The following is a 22,409-nucleotide window of genomic DNA, read 5'->3' on the forward strand; positions in this document are numbered from 1 at the left end:
AGTCATTTGGCCTGCATCTTCTCATGATGCAGACACAGGTATTCAAGGTCATCAACATGAGCTTCGTTGATACATTCAGAAGTTCGAGTTAGCTATGGTAAGCCTCCTTATTTCCGGAGGATTTCATTTACCTTTCAGTTTAGTCAGGATGTCGTGGGTCTTGTACCGACTTCTATCTTTATCAGTTAGAGGCTTCATAGATAGTCAGTATAGTTGAGAAGTCTGTATTATTCATTTATTTTATTAAATGTTTTAAAGACTTAAGTTGCCTATTTTATGGCGAGTTGAATATTATTTTTATATTCAGAGTATTTCATTTGAGTTAAAGTTTTATATTTCAGTTTCATGGATTTTTATTCAGGTTTTAAGCTTTTGTATGCTTGAGTTAGTCTTCTGCTTGTAGTCAGCCAGGATGACGGTTCGCTTGGGGACCAGCAATAGTTCTCGAGTGCCGGCCACGTCCAGGGTGTAGGCTCGGGTCGTGACAGTATTCATACAAACATATAATTTGCTTGTACTTTAAATATTTCTTTAGTCCTACCAAAATACAAATATCTATGGTATTTCTTAAAAAAATAACACAATATGATATGATTAATGACACTAAAATATCCAACAAAAATAAGAATAATGAAATCGCGTAAAACAAATATTGCAAATTAACAAGTCATAATGAAAATGATCATAATTTAAAAGTAATAAATCATGCTAAAATAAGTTTAATAAGTATTAGTTACATAACTAAATATTAAAAGAAATTAAAATTAGATTATGTGTTTTAATTGTCTAAACCAATGTAAAACTAAAGAACAAATATTCAATATTATTGTCATTCTTAGTGTTGAATTGATTTTCTTTTTGCATTAGTATTAATTTGATTTTGATTTAAGCTTTATTATAATTACCAACAGCTGTGGACTATAATCTTTATTGGACCATTCATAATTCTAAGTTTCAAACTTGAAATAATATATTAAAAGATAAAAACTGTAATGACTTGAAAAGTTGACTTTGGTCAACCTTTTTGGAAGGCGTGCTCAGATGAAAATTCTGACAGCTAGGTTAGCTTCGGAAGATCGATTTTGGTCTAGAACGACCCTTTGTTCACTTCCCGAGACTTTAGATAGCAGTTGTGGAATCTGGCTCAAAACGATACTGGGTGTGGGACCCACTTTTCATCGAAGCGAGCTCCAAATGGAAATTCCGCCTTCACCGTTGAGTCCAAAATATCATTTCCAATCAGATTCCATATAAGGTTTGTATTTTTCCGACTCCGAACGAGTCCGAAACATCGAAATTTAAGTTTGAAGGGTTGTAGAATTTTGACGCGGCGGTGACGTGGCAGAGGAGTGGGAATCTGGAAATTTCCAGAATTTAGGACGAAATTCGTCCAATTTTTTCCTTCAACTTCAACTTGAGATTGCTCCTTCATTTTGAGTCCAAATTAAGTGATTCAAAAGGTAAACTTCAAGAGAATTTCGAGGGGAATCTAGCGGTGGTCTCAGAAACGCGAGGGGAGGCTTCATTTGAGGTAAGAAATTGATTTTTAGCCACTGCCAGGGTGATTTCCGGATTGTTTTGTTGTTGAATTTTTGAAATGTGAGATCTTGATCATCGTAAGTCCGTTTTGAGTCATTCTTGAGGCTAACTTGTAGAGTTTTTCGCAAGGATCGTCGTGGTATAATCTGTTTGGGTTGAAAGGGTCTCGTTTTTCCAGAAATTGATGATCAAGGGGCTGTCCATTTTAATTGTTGTGGCTGATTTGCGGTGTTGTAGGCATCTGTTTGTGCTAAAATTTTGGGGTATTAGTTTAGTAAGGTATTTGGGACGTTTCCACGGATTCGATTTTGAGATTCTAATTGTGGGCCCCACAATCCCGTTTTAGACCCGATTTTGGGTCCGTCTCCAAAAAATATAATTTTAGTGTCAATATATTCGTAATGACGAGGTGATTAACCTTTTGTTAGTGGGGAAGCATTTGGAGACCGTTCGGAGGGGAAAAGATCCAGTACCGTGAGTTGGAGCACGCGTGGTCGGCTTTCAGGTAGGCTATGGTTTTCTCTCGTGAGATTGAGCATGTTTAGGCATTTGTTTATTGATTTTCTTGAGTATGGAGGGGTTCGGGTGTCGAGCATGCTAAATTTCTATAATTCCTGCCTTAGACCTTATTTCGGGAAAGTGTTGGATTGTGACAGCATGTCTCTTGATATTAATGAACATCCATACTTTGTGATGTATATGATAATATTGATTTGAAGTATGTTTAGCCTTAGTCTAGGCTTAGACTAGTGTTGCCATAGACTTGCGAGGTTTCGGATGTCGTTGGGCAGTAGAACTTTTTCCGACGTCGTTTCGGACGGTCAGCTCCTTGTAGACTGATATAGCAGACTTGAGTCTGATAGTCTGAGCCTTAGCTAGACGGTAACTCAGCTTATGACCTTGTATCCATAATGCCCTGCTTTTCTATCGGCTACAGTACCCGGTTAGAGTCCGTGGTCCAGCTTACTTATGTCCAGGCTTAGCTACAGTACCCGGTTAAAGTCCGTGGTCCAGCTTACCTGTGATCTGGTTTTGGCTACAGTACCCGGTTAGAGTCCGTGGTCCAGCTTACTTATGTCCAGGCTTAGCTACAGTACCCGGTTAGAGTCCGTAGTCCAGCTTACATGTGATCTGGTTTTGGCTACAGTACCCGGTTAGAGTCCGTGGTCCAGCTTACCTGTGATCTGGTTTTGGCTACAGTATCCGGTTAGAGTCCGTGGTCCAGCTTACTTATGTCCAGGCTTAGCTACAGTACCCGGTTAGAGTCCGTGGTCCAGCTTACCTGTGATCTGGTTTTGGCTACAGTACCCGGTTAGAGTCCGTGGTCCAGCCCACCCGTGCCTGACCTTTGGCTACAGCACCCGGTTCGAGTCCGTGGTCCAACCCATATAGGTTGACTCATTAGCTATAGTACCCGGTTCGAGTCCGTGGTCCAGCTTGCACGTGGTGTATTCCCAATTCCTCACTAAAGCTTCAGTTTAGTCTTGATTACTCTCATCTGTAGGTTGAGGTTTTGGAGGTTGGAGAGATTCTGATTAAAGTCCGGGACGTAATGAGATCTTAGAATATGATTGGGAATGGTTCAGTTAAAAGTCTGGAAATTGGTAATATTGTGATAGACCTTCTAACTCCATTATTTTACTTCAACTGTCGGTGCATCTGCCGGGCTTATGGGGGTCCGTGCAGGTGGTTTCTTTTATTGTGCACGAGCGTACCCGTCGGGTTTATGGGAGCTCGGCGGAGTTAGTTAGATTACTTGTCTTTGTTGCCTGTACGCTCGTGTACATACCCCCCATTTACTACTCTTTGCACTTGATGTAACCCTTTATTCGCATTTCAGTTTACTTTTGCTTATCTTGCTCAGTCGGCCGATGATGCCTACTGGGTACCTGTTGTTTTGGTACTCATGCTACGCTCTGCATCTATTTCGTGATGCAGGTCCGAGCACTAGTAGCCAGCGTTGATCGAGCTTGGAGTAGACTTATCCGGAGACGGGGGTGAGCACACGACGTTTTGTACTATTTCAGTCTCCATCTGTATATATAGACTTGTCTTTTTCCTTTCGAGACAGTCTATTCTCTGTTGTCCGGTTTTAGGACTTGTACTCATTTTGTAGTAGCTCTGGACTGGTGACTTCCAGGTTCTCGGAGGGATCTTTATTTGTATATATGTTTTGGGTTGCTTCCGCCTGTTTATATTGTTATTTGTCTACTCTTGTTTAATTTCTACCCTAAGACCCATTACTTGTTGTTCCGGGTTACGGGTTGGCTTACCTGCTGGTGGGTTATAGTAGGTGTCATCATGACTTGATAAATCGGGTCGTGACAAAAACTATGAAAAAGTATAAGAAATATTTAAAAATTAAATCAAAGTAATATTTTTATGTATAAAATAAAATTTTAAAATTATATATATAATGTCGGGTTGGTTTGATCTCGGGTTGGTTTTTTTTAGTTAAAACCAAACCAACCCAAATATAGTCAGGTTTTTTTTTTTCAATACCAAACCAAGTCAAACCAAACCACTAGTCGGGGTTTTTTTTTGGGTTGACTCGGTTTGCGGTTTGGTTTGGTTTCGGTTCGATTTTGTACACCCCTAACTCTACCTTTGAATCCGAAAATGGGTCAGCCAAGTCCTTAGAGAAAAGGGTGTTTGACAACAAATTGAGATTAGTCTTGAATGCAACTTGACCTATATCCAAAGGTTCATCTTGTTGACTACATTTTTCACAATAAGCAATCATTTCTTTCATCTTTTGAGACCTTAGATGTTGATTTTCATCAAGCTTATTGGAAGAGAAGAAATTTGTGTTCAATATTCTGCGAAGCGTTCGCCATTGAGGACAAACATGAAGCCATGCCACAGAGAATTTGTAATGGTTGTGGGCTTGAAGGGCATTAGGGATAAATCTAGAAGAAAATGCTTGATCTTGATTTTTAAAGGCTTGTTTTGCTATGGATGATGAAGAAATTACTTTTGTTGTTATTTGTCCTAATTTTAAACTCATAATTGGACCATATTTTTTTTGTAAGATTGGCTAGTGATACATGGGGTTTTGCACCTAACAAGTGAAGATTTCCAATAATTGGCCATGGTGATGGCCCTGGTGGAAGTTTTTTGGTGGATAATTTTGCTAGAGTAGTATAGAGAAAAATCAAAGCTAAAATGATCCAAACACAAGTATATAATCAATCCATTATGCCTCTCTCATACACTCATGCACCCTTGTTTGTAATAATAATAATCCACTAGGGTCTTAAAGTATGCCATTCATTTTCCCACTTATAAATTCTCTAGAGTTGTGTAATTGGAGTATTTTAAATTTTAAATTAACATCATCATTGTCTTACATAGTGATTTTTCCCTATGTAATTACAGTGATATATTAATTGTCATGGTACAATTTAAAATATTATAGAGATATGTGTTACATATAAGCACTAGTTAGTAAATTAGTTTCCAAAGTACTCATGATTACTAGCTAATTATGTATATGTATATACATGTATGCGAGATGCATGTAGAAGTAGGTAGGTTCGGAAAATTACCATAAGTATTCCTTTGATGTCATCCAAATTGAGATCAAATGAAGTTGATTGCTCTTTCTTCAATTGTAGCAAAAGATCAAGAATATCTCCTTCCATGGATTTTGGCCTATTGGGATTCTGATGTTGCTCAATGAGTTCTTCGTAAAACTCATCTAAATCCTGGAAAATTTTCTCAAGTCTATTTGTCAATCCAGTAAGTTTATCAATCCAACTTAAAGAAGGAAAAAAATTAGACACAAAAAAGCTAACGGACATAGCTTGAGCTTCGGCTAAAAGACAATCAAATCTCTTCCTTTCATGCCCTTCTTCATCAAACCTAACACCGAACACAATTCTCCTACGACTATTTGCAATAATTAAATAACAAAAATAATTTTTTCAGTTTTTTTATGTATAAAAATCATCTCGAGTAACATAAAACTAAAAACAAATTATTTTTGTTACTTACGTAATTGCACCAAGAGGATGTCTTTCAATTGATCAAACCATGAGAAGATGAGCTTCTACCAATGTGGGCACAATTTTCTTTTTGATTGGGACTTGTATGAACGATAACGTCCACACATGACTCCATGAGAACTACAACTCATGAATGTACTCTTGGCCCAAACATCTCAAAAGTGAAGCATACCAACTCTGCCTATAGAATAACAATTTCATAAATAATATTATCCTTAAAACTTTTTAAGAGTTATATTCATTTCATTATTCAAGATTTGGATCTACGATACACATTTTTATAATAACCATATATATATATATATATATATATATATATATATATATATACACCAACTTAACTAAGGTCCATTGAATAGTATCAAATAAAGCGAGTAGCGGATGACTAAATGGATTATAAGGCGAAGAATATCAAAATGGAAGGAGGGTGTAATGTGAATTCCAGATTTAAAGTCGTTACAATTTATTATTACAAAACTCGCCTTAGATTCACATCTGAGTATATTTTAAAAATAACTTTTAGGGATAAGCCAAAGGTCATTTTTCTTATGCATGGTAATTCCAGGCCTAACATTTGTGTCAATGTCCTCTTTTTTCATCCCGTGAGGTAACTCCCAATCAAATGCATAAAGAAGATTTGATAATGCAAGTTCCATGGATGCAACCCCAAGTGTCATTCCGGGGCAACCTCTTCGACCTGCTCCAAATGGAATTAGTTCATAGTTTTGTCCCTTGTAATCAATGTCGCTATTCAGAAATCTCTCAGGTATAAATTCTTCTGGATTTTCCCATATTTTAGGGTCCCTTGCAATTGCCCATGAATTAACATGAACTATAGTTCCGGCCTGAATTTCATACCCTTCTAGTGTGGATTTTTTCATTGATTCTCTTGGCACTAGAAGTGGAACTGGTGGATACAATCTAAAGGACTCTTTTATCACTGCTTTGAAATAAGGCATATTTTGTATATCATCTTCATTCACAATGCCTTTGTTCCCAATTGACTTTCTGATTTCTTCTTGAACTTTCTTCATGGCTTTTGGATTCTTCATCAAAGCTGTCATTGTCCATACTATCCCAGCCGCGCTAGTATCTGATCCAGCAACTAACACATTCTATATACAAGCAAATAATTTAATTAAAATAGCTATCGAATTATCTTAAAAATAGCAATGTATTGAGTTAAGACATGTGAAATTACCATGAGAAGTCCTTTTATGTCCTCCAAAGTGAGATCAATTGGTATTGATTTCTCTTTCTTCAATTGAAGCAAAAGATCAACAATATCTCCTTCCATGGATTTTGGCCTATTGGGATTTTGATGTTGCTCAATGAGTTCTTCATAAAACTCATCCAATTCCTTGAAATTCTTCTCGAGTCTAATTGTCAATCCAGTAAGTTTATCAATCCAACCTAAAAAAGGAAAAATATCAGACACGAAAAAGCTAGCCATCAAAGCTTGAGTTTCAGCCAATAGATAATCAAATCTCTTCCTTTCATGTGCTTCCTCGTCAAACCTAACACCAAAAGAAAATCTACATATAATTGTACTTATAAGCGAAATCATTAAATTGCTCAAATTTGTAATTTGAGAAGAAGCAACATGTTGAGATATTTTCTTGATCATTCTTGATACTTCATCTTCACGAATTGGTTTATATAATTGCACTTTCTTGAGACTAAATAGATGAAGCACACTAATTTTTCTCATCTCTCTCCAATAGTCATTGTAAGGTGCAAAGACTATGTCGCGACCATTGTAAGACAATTTTTGTTGGCCAAGAATAGAGGGTCTACTACAATATACTAAATCTTGTGTCTTCAACACTTCTTTTGCTAATTTTGCTGAAGAAACTACGACCATTGGAGTAGAACCAAGTTTCAATGAGAATATTTTTCCATATTTCTTGGAAAGTTTCCAAAAATAGATATGAGGGGTTAAACTATCAAATTGATGCAAATTTCCAATGAATGGCAGGACAACAGGACCTGGTGGCTGTGTGTTTTTTGCACCCTTTTTGGCTTTAGGAAGAAGGAAAATAAGAATGATAGGAAGGGCTACAAAGAGTAGAAAGAGCATCATTTTTTTTTGTCTAATTACCTTGGTAGTCACTTGCTGTGTCTTTATATAAATCTATTTTGTGTTAAAGACTTAATAAAGTCATCAAACTTTTCTCTTGAAGAGTATAAATTCCACACCCAACAATATAAAAATTGTCTTGTCTTGACCTAAACATATGGAATAATATCAAGGGAAAGTTACATATTTTGATGCTCGATGAAAACTATTCACAATCGTTAATTAATATACATATGTTATACATCTGACGACTATTTTTTTGGAAAAATTACTGAAATACACGTCTTATGTTTTCCTTATTTCCAATATCCCCTTCTATTTTTAAAAACCTCTAAAATCCCTTATTTCTTTAATGTATTCGAGCTACATATTAATGTATCCGAGCCAGTATTTAATGTATTTGGCTTATTTTATAATGTATCCGAGCTAGTTTTTAATGTATCTGGTTTATGTTATAATGTATCCGAGATACTCTTTAATGTATCTGAGCTATATATTATGTATCCGGTTTGTGTTACTTTTTAAGGAATTAATGTAATTACAAACAAAAGAGGGATAGATTGTAATTTCATATTAAAACTATGTGACGAGAGGGAGTTACTCGGATGGTAAGCACCCCTCACTTCCAACCCGAATGTTGCGAGTTCGAGTCACTCTGGGAGCTCCTAGGGAGGGGAAAAAAAAATAGTCCCAAAAAAAGCACTACATGAGATAAAATATAATGTGACTCAATGATACAATTAAAAATATCAAAATCATGACATAATATGTTTTTTTTAATATCGTTTAATATTCTTCTATCATTAGTACGACAACATAATGACACGATATTGCATTTTCCCATACGACAAAACTCATAGCTATTTTAATTTTTATTTTTTCACTTTGGAGCTTTCCATTAATATAATATAATAATATATGTTTCTATATTATATGAATGAGATCGATAATATACAATTAAAAATATAAAAATCAGATTTGCAAATCTTAACTTTATGTACAGATTTTTTTTCTCAAAGTTATCACAATATCGTCTCATTATGTTGTCGTACTAATGATAGAAGAATATAAAACGATATAAAAAAAAACATATTATGTCATGATTTTGATATATTTAATTGAATCATTGGGTCATATTATATTTTATTTTCTGGTAGTGCTTCTTTTTGGGACTAATTTACTAGCTTGTGCGTGTATGTATCACATAATATGTCTAAAATATTTTAAATTGTACCAAGACAAAATTCTATTATACATATATATTTAGGTGGTCAACATGATGTACAAAGCATTACGCATTAGTAGAGTCCGAGGAAGGGTCACATCTAAAGAGGTGTATTATTGACATCTCACCCTACTGAAAATATTAGTGATTGCTATCATAGCTCAAATTTATGATATATACGAAGACAACTTTACCTTATTAGTTAAACTGAGACGTGTGTCATTGATCTCTTTCATATTTAACTATATCGTTTTTCCGATAAACAATAGATCCTTCCTCGTCTTCTCTGACAGACACACCGAATAGCACTAGATTTGTGTTTGTTCGTTTTGATTGATGGTCACTTGATCTTGATTTTTGAGGATTTGTTTTGCAATGGTTGAAGAAGAAATATACACGATCAAAATAAAATAAAAAATTAATCTTAAAATCCGAATTATGTCATATAAATTGAGACGGATGGAGTAACTACTTTCGGCCATTAGTAGGTTCTTGGTCTTGAAGAACTGAAATCGAAACTCAAACATGAAATCTCAAGTTTAAACCCAAAGTTGCTAAGATATAAATAAAATAAATTTAGGCTATATTTTAAATAGTAGTCCTTGTGCAACTTCTCCGGGCCCAATCCAACATCCTTAACAGATATTGAATTGTGGATTTGGCCCACTTATTATCAATATTTGTGAGTTATTAATATCTAATACACTATATATTTTCAGTATATCATTGACATTACAATTCATATTTTATATTATCTCTATTAATATAGTTATTTGATCCATTTTCAATTAATTTCTTTAATATTCGCATGGCATGCCATTTGGTATCTTTTAAAATAATAATACAAAAATAGAATGTACATCACATACCATTGTATGGTTGAGAGCCATAATATAATTAAAATATCAAGTTAAATTACAAAGTTATAATCGACCATATCTTGATGTTGTAGATCTTACAGCTAATAATAGACCAAACGATTAAGAAAAACATATTATATTATTATGTCATTTTGATATTTTAAATTTATCATTGACATTTTATCATATTATTATTTTTCAGGTAGATTTTTTTTTTTTATTGCTACAATATTTATTATGAGGAAACTAAGAGTATTGCACAACATGAATTTCCTCTTTTGATCTTCATAATCTTTTATATTTATTCTCTTTTTGTCTATTTGTCTAAAGCAAATAACATTCATGAGAAACATCATATAGGCAATATATATATATATATATATATATATATGTTACATAGGTATTATACATATCACTTAACCATGGTTAAGTCATGATGAAGTGTTGAGATTATTAAGACATAAATACTTGGTTCATTGTAAATATCAAATACAAATAAGTATTTATCGACTAGGCAATGCAACGTCAAAGAGGAGAGGGGATAGCTCGCAAAGGACGAGCTTTGGCTAAGGTGAGACCAAACTTCTCCTCCATGTCTAATTCTTCTGGCTCAATATCTGCTTCAAGTTTCCAATTGAATGAATTCAAGAGTGAACCCAACATTACTGGAATCATCCTCAATGCTAGTGGCAAGCCAGGGCATATTCTTCGTCCCGCACCAAATGGAATCAACTCAAAATCTTGTCCTCGCATATCTAAATCCAAACTCAAAAATCTCTCAGGTTTAAACACTACAGGATCCTTCCAAAAAGTAGAATCTCGACCAATTGCCCACACATTAACTAGTACCTGTGAGTAAGGGACTCAAATTAAATGAGTTAGTTAGTTTATGTTTGGATTGGTCAAATGAGCTAATCAATAAATAGAAAGGTCATTAACTCACCCAAAAATATCGTAGCTAAGATTGAGTACTAAACAATAGGTCAAACCTAATATGTTCAAGTCTAACCCAGTTTTAATTTATTTTTTTTGGAAAATAAAATTACCAAACTAAAGTTAAAATTATTTTGATAAATTTTCTTTTGGGTATTTTTTGAGTACTATTCATATTATTTTCGTCAAATAACTTTAATCTACCACACATACCTGTGAGCCCTTGGGAATGATGTAGTCACACAATTCAACATGTTGTTCCACTTTGCGCGGAAGTAAGAATGGAACTGGTGGGTGCAGTCTTAATGTTTCTTTGATAATGCATTGCAAGTAAGGGAGTCGAGAAACATCAGCTTCTTCTATTGATTTTCCTTTTCCAATGGTTTCTGTGAGTTCAACTTGAGCTTTTTTTATTATCTCAGGTTGTTTAAGCAATTCTGTCATTGCCCATTCCAATGTGCTTGTAGTTGTATCAGTACCCGCACCAAATAGGTCCTATAACATTTGTACATCAAAATATATAACCATATATTGCAGCAATTAAAAGAAAATTCATTAATTAGAATAATAATTAATAGAAACTAACATAAGCTCATGATAAATGATGGTAAGAGAATACGAACCAGGAACATGGACATGATGCGATTATGATCAATTTCTTCAAGATTTTTTTCAATAATATTGAGAAACATTTCCAGAACATCACTCTTTTCCATGAATCCTGATCTTCTCTTTTCCTCCAATCGCTCATTGATCAAACCATCAAAAAGTTTACACAACTTACCAAAATGAATGATTGCACGACGTCTTATTCCTTGAAGATCTATCTTTTCAAGTATCGGAAAAAAATCTACTAGGTTAGGCTTCCCTACCTCAGCCATGACACCCCAGATAACTTCCTTCAACTCTACCTTTGAATCTGAAAAAGGGTCAGCCAAATCCTTGGAGAAAAGTGTGTTTGACAACAAGTTGAGATTAGTCTTGAAAGCAACTTGACCTACATCCAAAGCTTCACCTTGTTGACTACATTTGTCACAATAAGCAATCAATTGTTTTACCTTTTGAGACCTTAGATGTTGATTTGCATCAAGCTTATTGGAAGAGAAGAGGTTAGTGTTCAATATTCTGCGAAGTGTTCGCCATTGAGGACAAACAGGAAGCCATGCCACAGAAAATTTGTAATGGTTGTGTGCTTGAAGAGCATTAGGAACAAATCTAGATGAAAAGGCTTGATCTTGAGTTTTAAGGACTTGTTTTGCCACGGATGATGAAGAAATTACTATTGTTGTTATTTGTCCTAATTTTAAACTCATAATTGGACCATAGTTTTTTGCAAGATTGGCTAGTGATATATGAGGTTTTGCACCTAACAAGTGAAGATTTCCAATAATTGGCCATGGTGATGGCCCTGGTGGAAGTTTTTTGCTTCCTTTGCTACATATTTTTGCTATGATATTACAAAGGGTTGCCAATACTAAAATTGATCCAAACACAAGTGTATAGCAATCCATTATGCCTCTCTCCCTTGCTTCAACTTTGAAAGCTAACAAGATATATGTACAAGTCAATAATAGGATATCATAAATGATACAGGATGCATGTGTGTGTCAGTAAATATCATAAAATCAATAATGTACAAGTCAATAACAACCACTCCTTTCAAACTGACATATTAAATAAATATTGCTTTAAAAAAATCTTGATTGAAAGGATTTCTCTCTTTCAATTTTTTTCTACTAATTAAAAATCAATCAATTTCAATTGGAGTCACTCCACGAACATTTAGGGAAATGATAAATGTTAGTGAAATATTACAAAATAACAGAATTACAAAATTATAATTGAAAATAAAAATGAAGAAATAAAATCTCTTCAGACTGAGGCGCGGATATCTCGCTCTCTTTAAGGGGATTTAAGTCCACTGCAGCAAATGTTTTTCACTGGTTCAACAGTAGTCCTTCTTGACTTGTCCCCTCCAGGATACAACAGCCTATTCACAAAATATAACTCAACAACTCTGGACAAGAGTTGAGTCCAAAACTCCACAAAAGAAACACCTTCCTTCAACTAATAAGAACTCTCTTTTTGATAAACTTTATGCACTCTATATTTTCTTGTGTGTATTGTATCTCCCAAACCAAATGAAGACCACCACTATTTATACTAGAAGAAGTCTTCCTAGCAATGAATAGGAAGATAATGGGATAGTAAATAGTAAAGATAATGGCTTTAGAAATTACATAGGTTACAAGGTATAATGGAGGAATTAAGAGTGAAATGAAATGAGGGGTATCCAATGCCATCAATGGCTAATTTCTCTAACGGATTGCTGCTCAACTTATTGAAGAATTGGAATGAGCACTAACTCCAAAATAAGATGGAGTAATGCAGCAATAAAGTAGTTCCAACGGCATCTAATGAAATGCCACCTAACCGTTGGAAGGCAGTAACCAAAAGTAAGTAAAGGATAGCAAATTAATATTACAAAGAATTAATATTAAAATGCTAACAAGATATATGTACAAGTCAATAATAGGATGCATATGTGTGTCAGTAAATATCATAAAATCAATAATGTACAAGTCAATAACCACCACTCCTTTCAAACTGACATATTAAATAAATATTGCTTTAAAAAAATCTTGATTGAAAGGATTTCTCTCTTTCAATTTTTTTTCTATTAAAAATCAATCCATTTCAATTGGAGTCGCTCCACGAACATTTAGGGAAATGATAAATGATAGTGATTCTTTAATAGGGAAATTTGATAAATCATATGTTTTGTTTTTTTGGTTTTAATGAACAATGGGATTGAAAGAATAATTAATATTCTTTTTTAAAAAAAAAAATCTCAGATGGATTATTTATTATATCAAAAATAGGTCCAATTAAAAAAAAGTAGACGAAATAGAAGGGTAGAAAATTACATCACTCTATCATAGACAGTACAACTGATTGACTTTGAAGTAATTGAGCTGATGCGACTTAAATATATTAGTAGCCTATCGCCAAATTCAAACAAAGTTCATAAATTTTAATTATTTTTTAAATAAATTTATTTATAATTAATTCGTTTAATATTTTTTGATATGCAATATTTTAGATTTATCAAAATTTCTAATGAACTTTTTCTCTTTTATGAAAATTTTATATTTTCTAAATAATATTCATTTTAAAAAATAAAATAAAATTATAATCTATTATTACTTAAAGAAAAGAAGAAGAGGTCCCTCAAATTAGGTGGCCCAAGGCTTCTGTCATTTTATTAGGCTAGTAGAGCCACCCTGGACCTCGTCATATCAAAGAGTAGAAGAAGGCATATGGAGTACTATTTTATTTTTAATCATTAATGTGTAATTATAGATGTATTCTACTACTACTATTATTATTATTATTATACATAGTCTATAAGGGGAAAATTTAGTAAATATTAAAAAATGGTGAAAGACGAAATTTAAAGATTACCCTAAAATAGACCTTTTTGCTAATATTCAGTTGGACATAATTAATGAACTATTTTTTCTGCTTTTAAAATAGACTATTTTTTGTTTTTTCTCTTCAACGATAGGGATATCCATATCTATATAATATATAGTTCTAAGAATTATTGGCATATATTTAGCCAAGATTAGATTAAAATCTAAAAAGATTGGCATTGTATAGCAAAAATCTAAAAAGTTTGGCATTATATATAGCAAAAATTCATTGTGTCCACAAGCACATCTTATAGGCACATGCCTATTTGTTTTTATCATAAAAACTGAAATGTACATGACACATGACTTGTATTATCACTGACAAAATGTGTTTGTATCAATTTTTGCTTTGATTTTTCTTTATATTATTATAGCAAAAATATGCATGCAGAAGAGGAAGCAAAAAACTTCCACCATGGCCAATTATGGGAAATCTTCACTTTGTAGGTCAAATTGCTTTCAAAACAATAACTTGATTGTAACATCTGAGTATGCTGTGTATCGATATGTATATTTAGTACAAGGTGTATATTATCTATATGCAAGATAGTTTAAAGGAATTGAGCGGTAATTATTCATTTATATTTTCATGGATTAATTTTGTCAGCTCTGATTACAATATTAATATAACAGTTTATGATTTTTTATTTCAATTAAAGGTAGAGACAAATGATTTTTTTGTGTAAATATCAACATGAATTGCTATACTGTTGATATAAATGTTTATGACCCCTTTTTTGGATTCAAAGGTAGAGTTGAATGTGATTTTGACATCCCAACCCCTCATTTTGATTTTTTACAGAAATTAAATGGTGCATTTAATATAATGTACTCATGTTGTTATAACTATAATAATTATGTTATCAATCTGTTTTTTTAGAAGTGTTTCTCAATATATTAGTGAAAAAAAAATCTTGAAGAAATTAATCATATATAATTATCAGATCAAGTCCATGTTCCTGATTCATATTTTTTTTTCTAATTAATGTATCATGAGTTTTAAGTTAATACACATTATTCCAACTATCATTTACATAGTATATGTCAACTTAATGTGATAGGGTAAATTTCTTTTAATATATGAAGGTAATATATATTAAATATTAACTTTGTAGAAATTATAAAGAATTCAGGCTTATTACATTGAACACACTATGCAAAGCGCTCTCTCTTTCTTCCTTCAACTTTGTTAGTATTATTCACAAATTTGATGTGTTATGTTGCACAATGTATATTTATATATATTGCTTGACTTTCCAAAAACAATAGTGCAATGTGTGAATAATAAATTTTGTACACAACTGTTGAATAATTACACAATGCCTAATTTTTGAGTAACTTTCTTGGTATTGAACTACTTTCATCCATTAATATCAAATGGTCCTATTATGTACTATCATAGAGTGAAAATTGATGCATAGAGCAATTACTGAGGCATAATTTTTGTGGAACTTTCTTGGTCAACATGAACTATTTTTATCCATTAAGCATAACATGTTCATATACAGTTATACATTACTCTCTTGATCTCTAAACAGTTGTCATAGTATGATTTAGTATTTTTAAATTATGATCATTTTCCTTATGACTTGTTGATTTGCAATATTTGTTTTACTCGATTTCATTATTATTATTTTTTTGTTGGATATTTTAGTGTCATTAATCATATCATATTTTGTGTTAATTTCTTAAGAAACACCTTAGATAGTTATATTTTGGTAGGACTAAAGAAATATTTAAAGTACAAGTAAATTATATGTTTGTATGAATACTTCACCGGAAAAACCCGAAAAAATCCGAAAATCCGAAAAACCCGAAAAAACCGAAAAAACCCGAGGTTGAAAAACCCAAGTTTTATTGGTTTGGTTTGGTTTATAGATTTAAAAATCCGACACAAATAATTTGGTTTGATATTTGAAGAACCCGAACCAACCCTAATATGTACACCCCTAGTACTACTATTGCACAACATGAATCTCCTCTTTTGATCTTCATAATCTTTTATATTTATTCTCTTTTTGTCTATTTTTCTAAAGAAAATAACATTAATGAGAAACATCATATAGTCAATATACATATATATATATATATATATATATATATATATATATATATATATATTACATAGGTATTATACATATCACTTAATCATGGTTAAGTCACGATGAAGTGATAAGATTATTAAGACTTAAATACTTTGGTTCATTGTAAATATCAAATACAAAGAAGTATTTATCGACTAGGCAATGCAACATCAAAGAGGAGAGGGGATAGCTCGCAAAGGACGAGCTTTAGCTAAGGTGATACCAAACTTCTCCTCCATGTCTAATTCTTCTGGCTCAATGCCTGCTTCAAGTTTCCAATTGAATGAATTCAAGAGTGAGCCCAACATTACTGGAATCATCCTCGATGCTAGTGGCAAGCCAGGGCATAGTCTTCGCCCCGCACCAAATGGAATCAACTCAAAATCTTGTCCTCTCGTGTCCAAATCCAAACTCAAAAATCTCTCGGGTTTAAACACTAAAGGGTCCTTCCAAAAAGTAAAATCTCGACCAATCGTCCACACATTAACTAGTACCTGTGAGTAAAGGCATCAAATTAAATGAGTTAGTTAATTTATGTTTGTATTGATCAAAAGAGCTAATCAATAAATAGAAAGGTCATTAACTCGCCCAAAAATATCAGAGCTAAGATTGAGTACTAAATAATAGGTCAAACCTAATCCGTCCAACTCTAACCAAGTTTTAATTTCTTTATTTTTGAAAAAGAAATACCAAACAAGTCAAAATTAATTTGATAAATTTTCTTTTGGGTCTTTTTTTGGAGTACTATTCATATTATATTCGTCAAATAACTTGAAGTTTTGACCAAAATAAGCTATTTAAAAAACCAATTCACCAAACTAATACACTTTTTAATTTTTTTACAAAAGTAGTATAAACGTACTTCATGGTAACGTTTTAGGTTATTTTTATTTTAAAAATTCAACGGACAAAAACTGACGGAACTGACGACGTTAAATGAAAAAACGTTATTGTGAGTAACGTTTTACGTGTAAAACGTTACTCACAATAACGTTTATTGAGAATCCAATCATGTCAACCCTGCAAATGCAGAATCAAATCCTGCAAATTTAAAATGTTACTTATAGTAACGTTTTAGGTGTAAGAATCCAATCACGGGTCTTCGACTCTTGCAAATTTAGAATAAATCCTGCAAATTTAGCTATAAAACGTTACTCATAGTAACGTTTTACCTCAAAAACGTGACTGTCAGTTACGACACTCTGTTAAAGTCTTCCTTCATTTTTTAAACTGACCACATGTGATTGTAAAATAAATGTTGCTGTAAGGAATGTTTTGCATATTCCAACAATATTCAACAAAACTTTTACTTGTGTTGCCCATTGTTAAAATAATTTTCACAAAACTTCATTAGGTAATAAGTCAAGTGTATCATATTATTAAGAGATTTTTTAAAATAATATTAATAAATTAGAAAAATAATTTTAAAGCTATAGTAAGAACTTAACATAATATGATAAACTTCACTTATTCTAAATTTGCAGGAGTTGAAGACCCGTGATTGGATTCTTAGTAAACGTTACTCATAGTAACGTTTTAGGTGTAAAACGTTATTGTGAGTGACGTTTTAGGTGTACAACGTTACTCATAGTAACGTTTTAAATTTGCAGGATTTGATTCTGCATTTGTAGGGTTGACGTGATTGGATTCTCAATAAACGTTATTGGGAGTAACGTTTTACACCTAAAACGTTACTTACAGTAACGTTTATTCATTTAACGTCGTCAATTCCGTCAGTTTTTGTCCGTTGAATTTTTAAAATAAAAATAACCTAAAACGTTACCATGAAGTATGTTTATACTACTTTTGTAAAAAATTTAAAAAGCGTATTAGTTTGGTGAATTGATTTTTAAAATAGCTTATTTTGGTCAATGTTTCAAATAACTTTAATTTGGCACACATACCTGTGAGCCCTTGGGAATGATGTAGTCACACAATTCAACATCTTGCTCCACTTTGCGCGGAACTAAGAGCGGAATTGGTGGGTGCATTCTTAATGTTTCTTTGATAATGCATTGCAAGTAAGGGAGTCGAGAAACATCAACTTCTTCTATTGGTTTTCCTTTTCCAATGATTTCTGCGAGTTCAACTTGAGCTTTTTTTATTATCTCAGGTTGTTTAAGCAATTCTGTCATTGCCCATTCCAATGTGCTTGTAGTTGTATCAGTACCCGCACCAAATAGGTCCTATAACATTTGTACATCAAAATATATAACCATATATTGCAGTAATTAAAAGAAAATTCATTAATTAGAATAATAATTAATAGAAACTAACATAAGGTTATGATAAATGATGGTAATTAAGAGAATACGAACCAGGAACATGGACTTGATGTGATTATGATCAATCTCTTCAAGATTTTTTTCAGTAATATTGAGAAACATTTCCAGAACATCACTCTTTTCCATGAATCCTGATCTTCTCTTTTCCTCCAATCGCTCATTGATCAAACCATCAAAAAGTTTAAACAACTTACCAAAATGAATGATTGCACGACGTCTTATTCCTTGAAGATCAATCTTTTCAAGTATGGGAAAAAAATCTACTAGGTTAGGCTTCCCTACCTCAGCCATGACACCCCATATAACTTCCTTCAACTCTACCTTGTTTATAAAAGAAAAGTGGAGTTTGTTGTCATTTTATCCTTAACGATCTAAGTTGTTTACATTCTTTTACAAGCTTTATATGTGTGGCTCGTGTCTTATTGCTTTACTTTGAGTCCAGTTATGTATATGAGTCGCTCAGAGTCAAGGTAAGTGATCTCTTGTTCCCTTTTCAAGCTTAAGTTGTTTTTAGCGGTCCAGCTCGCGTACTCGTACATTCCATGTACTGATGCCAGTTGGCCTGCATCGTTTTATGATGCAGACGCAGGTACCCAGGATCAGCATCCTGCACACCGTTGATCCAGTTGAGCACTCTAGAGTCAGTGGTGAACCTCCTTGCTTCCAAAGGGCTCAGTTATTTTGTTCTCTTAGTTTTGTTTATTAGGGTGTTGTGGGGTCTGTCCCAACATCCATCTAAGTATTTTAGAGGCTTCATAGACAGTCAGTCAGTTAGTTTTGAGTCTCTTATCTATGTATATATGTAAGTATTCTATTTTGAGACTCGAGTTGCCTTTTTGGCCAGATATGTATCATTTAAGTTGTTTATGCCTCTGCATAGCATTGAGTTATTCTGTTGAGTAGGTTTCCGCTGAGTTAAGAAAGCCAGGCCAAGGGTTCGCTTGGGGCCAGCAATGGTCTCCGAGTGCCGGTCCCGCCCAGGGTATAGGCTCGGGGCGTGACAGCTGAGACTTCAGATTTCTGGTGACACAGATGGGACTTACGGTCGCCATCGACGGACCGTAGATGGACTTACGGTCCGTACTGCAGGTCCGTAGATTGCGTCAGAGATTTTCCCCAGAATTTCATTTAAGAAAAAGACTAAGTGTTGGCCTACGGTCATGACTTACGGTCCGTAGGTCAGGCCACGGACCGTAGGTCGTGACCGTAGATCGATGCCCCAAAAACCAACTTCTGTTTCGATTGACGGTTGACCAGTACGGACCGTTAATCGATCTACGGTCCGTAGGTCAGTCCCGTAGATGGGGATCGACAGCCCAGAAACTTCTGCAAATCGATGGTGGATCAACCTCTAAAGGGTCATAGCTCTTAGAATCATAATCCCCTCAACATACAATAGGTTTCAACTTAATGCACAACCCAATCAAACCTCACAACGAACAATATCAACCACAACTAACAACTTCGACACTTCAACAACAATTCCCAAATCTTTTCTCAAAGCATAAAATAAACTTGGTGTGTGTGAGGGAAAGGATCAACCCACACGGAAAACTCACATACCTTGATAGGGATCACCCCCGACGAAATTCCACAATGGTCTTGACAAATCTCCTCTTTCTTCTCTTCTTCTTCTTCTCCTTCTTCTCTTCTTCAATCACAAGAACCCTAACTCTTTCTCTTACCAAAAATGGGACAAAAATGATCCAAAGATCATCCTAATACAACAATATGAGCTCAAAAGAATTGGCTAGGGAAAAGACTAAAATGCCCTTAATGATTCCCGGACGGATCTCCTTGTCAACTGCCCAACTTTCGAAGGTCATAACTCCCTCATACGAACTCGGAATCGAGCAAACTCGGTGGCGTTGGAAAGGTCGTTCCACGAACTTTGCAACCATAACTGGAATTCCACCTAACTCATCCTGAGCTAGAATTTATGGCTGTTCAAAGTTGGCCAAAATTTCACATTTTCCATACTTAGCCAAAATTTTCCAAAACTTTAAATTCTTTCCAAAAAATGAAAATTTCCAATTCTAAGCCTCTTCAATTATTTCATATTGCCGGATGTTACAATATCTCCCCCTTGGGAACATTCGTCCTCGAATGAGGTTGCTCTAACAAAACTAAGGGTGTAACATCTAACTCAAACACTCAACAAGCAATCATGCAAACAACAACAACAACTACAACATGCCCATTATATATTAAAGAGCACTAAGAAGGAAATTAATACCTTAATCCGCATTCCCTCCGGATTCAAAAAGATGAGGATATCTCTTCTTCATGTCTTCTTCGGCTTCCCAAGTGGCTTCCTCAACAAATTGGTTCCTCCAAAGGACCTTGACTGATGCCACATCTTTCGTTCTCAACCTACGAACTTGGCGATCTAAAATCTGAACCGGCACCTCCTCATAAGATAAGTTATCCTTGATCTTAACACTTTCAGTCGGTAGGATCAATGAAGGATCACCTATGCACTTTTTCAACATAGAGATGTGAAATACCGGATGGACCGCTGCTAGCTCTTGTGGTAGCTCTAACTCGTAAGCCACACTGCCGACCCTCTGGACTATGCGATAAGGTCCGATATACCGGGGACTAAGTTTCCCCTTCTTACCAAACCTCATAACTCCCTTCATGGGTGAAACCTTCAAATATACCCAATCATCTACTTCAAACTCTAACGCCCTTCTCCTAACATCAGTGTAGGACTTCTGGCGACTCTGTGCCGTTTTCAACCTCTCTTGAATCACTTTCACCTTTTCCATAGCTTGGTGAACTAAATCTGGTCCTATCAACCGTGCTTCACCAACTTCGAACCATCCAATAGGAGATCTACATCTTCTCCCATATAGAGCTTCGTATGGAGCCATCTGGATGCTAGAATGATAACTGTTGTTGTAGGCAAACTCAATGAGAGGTAGGTGATCATCCCAGTTGCCTTTGAAATCGATCACACAAGCTCTCAACATATCTTCTAAGGTCTGAATAGTGCGCTCTGCTTGCCCGTCAGTCTGAGGATGAAATGCAGTACTTAAGTTCACCTTCGAACCCAAACCCTTCTGAAAAGATTTCCAGAACTGTGCAGTAAACTGTGCACCTCTATCTGAAATAATGGAGATTGGCACTCCATGAAGTCTCACTATCTCTTGAATGTACAACTTGGCATAATCTTCTGCCGAATGGGTAGTCCTTACCGGTAGAAAATGGGCTGACTTTGTCATTCTGTCGACAATCACCCAAATAGAATCATGCTGTCTGCGAGACCTTGGCAACCCTGTGATGAAATCCATATTGATCATCTCCCACTTCCATTCCGGAAGCTCTATATTCTGAGCCAAACCACCGGGCCTTTGGTGTTCAACTTTCACTTGTTGGCAATTTGGACACTTAGCAACGAACTCTGCAATGCCCTTTTTCATGCCATTCCACCAATAAAATTCTCTCAAGTCACGGTACATCTTCGTGGAACCCGGATGAACGGAATATCTGGAGCTATGAGCTTCCTCCATAACCCTTTCTTGGAGTCCATCTACCATAGGTACACACAATCTACCTTGATATCTCAAAACGCCATCTCCCCCTTGTTCAAATGCTAATACTCTTTGCTTTTGAACATTTGCCTTCAACTCAAGCAAAATGGGATCTTGATCTTGCTTCTCTTTCACTTCTGACATCAATGATGACTCGGCCTTGCTCGTCACCGCAATTTCTCCTTCTGCGGAATCTGTAAATCTGACTCCCAGACATGCCAGTCTGTGCACATCTTTTGCCAACTCTCTCCTTCCTTCTTCAATATGGGCGGTGCTACCCATAGACAACCTGCTCAAAGAATCAGCAACAACATTAGCCTTACCTGGGTGGTAAAGAATACTCAGGTCATAATCCTTGAGTAACTCTAACCACCTCCTCTGTCT

General features: G+C 34.5%; 3 protein-coding genes across 3 annotated transcripts; all 3 read right to left on the minus strand.

The window, feature by feature from the left end:
- Positions 1-5,960: 5,960 nt before the first annotated feature.
- LOC125834910 (6,7,8-trihydroxycoumarin synthase-like) lies at positions 5,961-7,629 on the minus strand. Its single transcript, XM_049514059.1, has 2 exons — positions 6,748-7,629; positions 5,961-6,661 (listed from the first exon to the last, which is right to left on the minus strand). Exons 1-2 carry the CDS (start codon positions 7,627-7,629, stop codon positions 6,053-6,055), a joined length of 1,491 nt encoding a protein of 496 aa, XP_049370016.1. The 3' UTR covers positions 5,961-6,052.
- A 2,590-nt stretch (positions 7,630-10,219) lies between these two features.
- Positions 10,220-12,158, minus strand: LOC125834922 (geraniol 8-hydroxylase-like). Its single transcript, XM_049514071.1, has 3 exons — positions 11,268-12,158; positions 10,858-11,139; positions 10,220-10,560 (listed from the first exon to the last, which is right to left on the minus strand). The coding sequence occupies exons 1-3, from the start codon at positions 12,153-12,155 to the stop codon at positions 10,237-10,239; spliced, it is 1,494 nt and encodes a 497-aa protein (XP_049370028.1). The 5' UTR covers positions 12,156-12,158; the 3' UTR covers positions 10,220-10,236.
- Positions 12,159-16,108: 3,950 nt separating this feature from the next.
- LOC125834920 (geraniol 8-hydroxylase-like) lies at positions 16,109-18,807 on the minus strand. Its single transcript, XM_049514069.1, has 3 exons — positions 18,523-18,807; positions 18,109-18,390; positions 16,109-16,698 (listed from the first exon to the last, which is right to left on the minus strand). Exons 1-3 carry the CDS (start codon positions 18,778-18,780, stop codon positions 16,375-16,377), a joined length of 864 nt encoding a protein of 287 aa, XP_049370026.1. The 5' UTR covers positions 18,781-18,807; the 3' UTR covers positions 16,109-16,374.
- Positions 18,808-22,409: the final 3,602 nt, after the last annotated feature.

This window comes from Solanum verrucosum, unplaced genomic scaffold, assembly GCF_900185275.1.
Source record: "Solanum verrucosum unplaced genomic scaffold, falcon-dt-bn FXZP01000184.1, whole genome shotgun sequence".
Taxonomy (NCBI): Eukaryota; Viridiplantae; Streptophyta; class Magnoliopsida; order Solanales; family Solanaceae; genus Solanum; species Solanum verrucosum.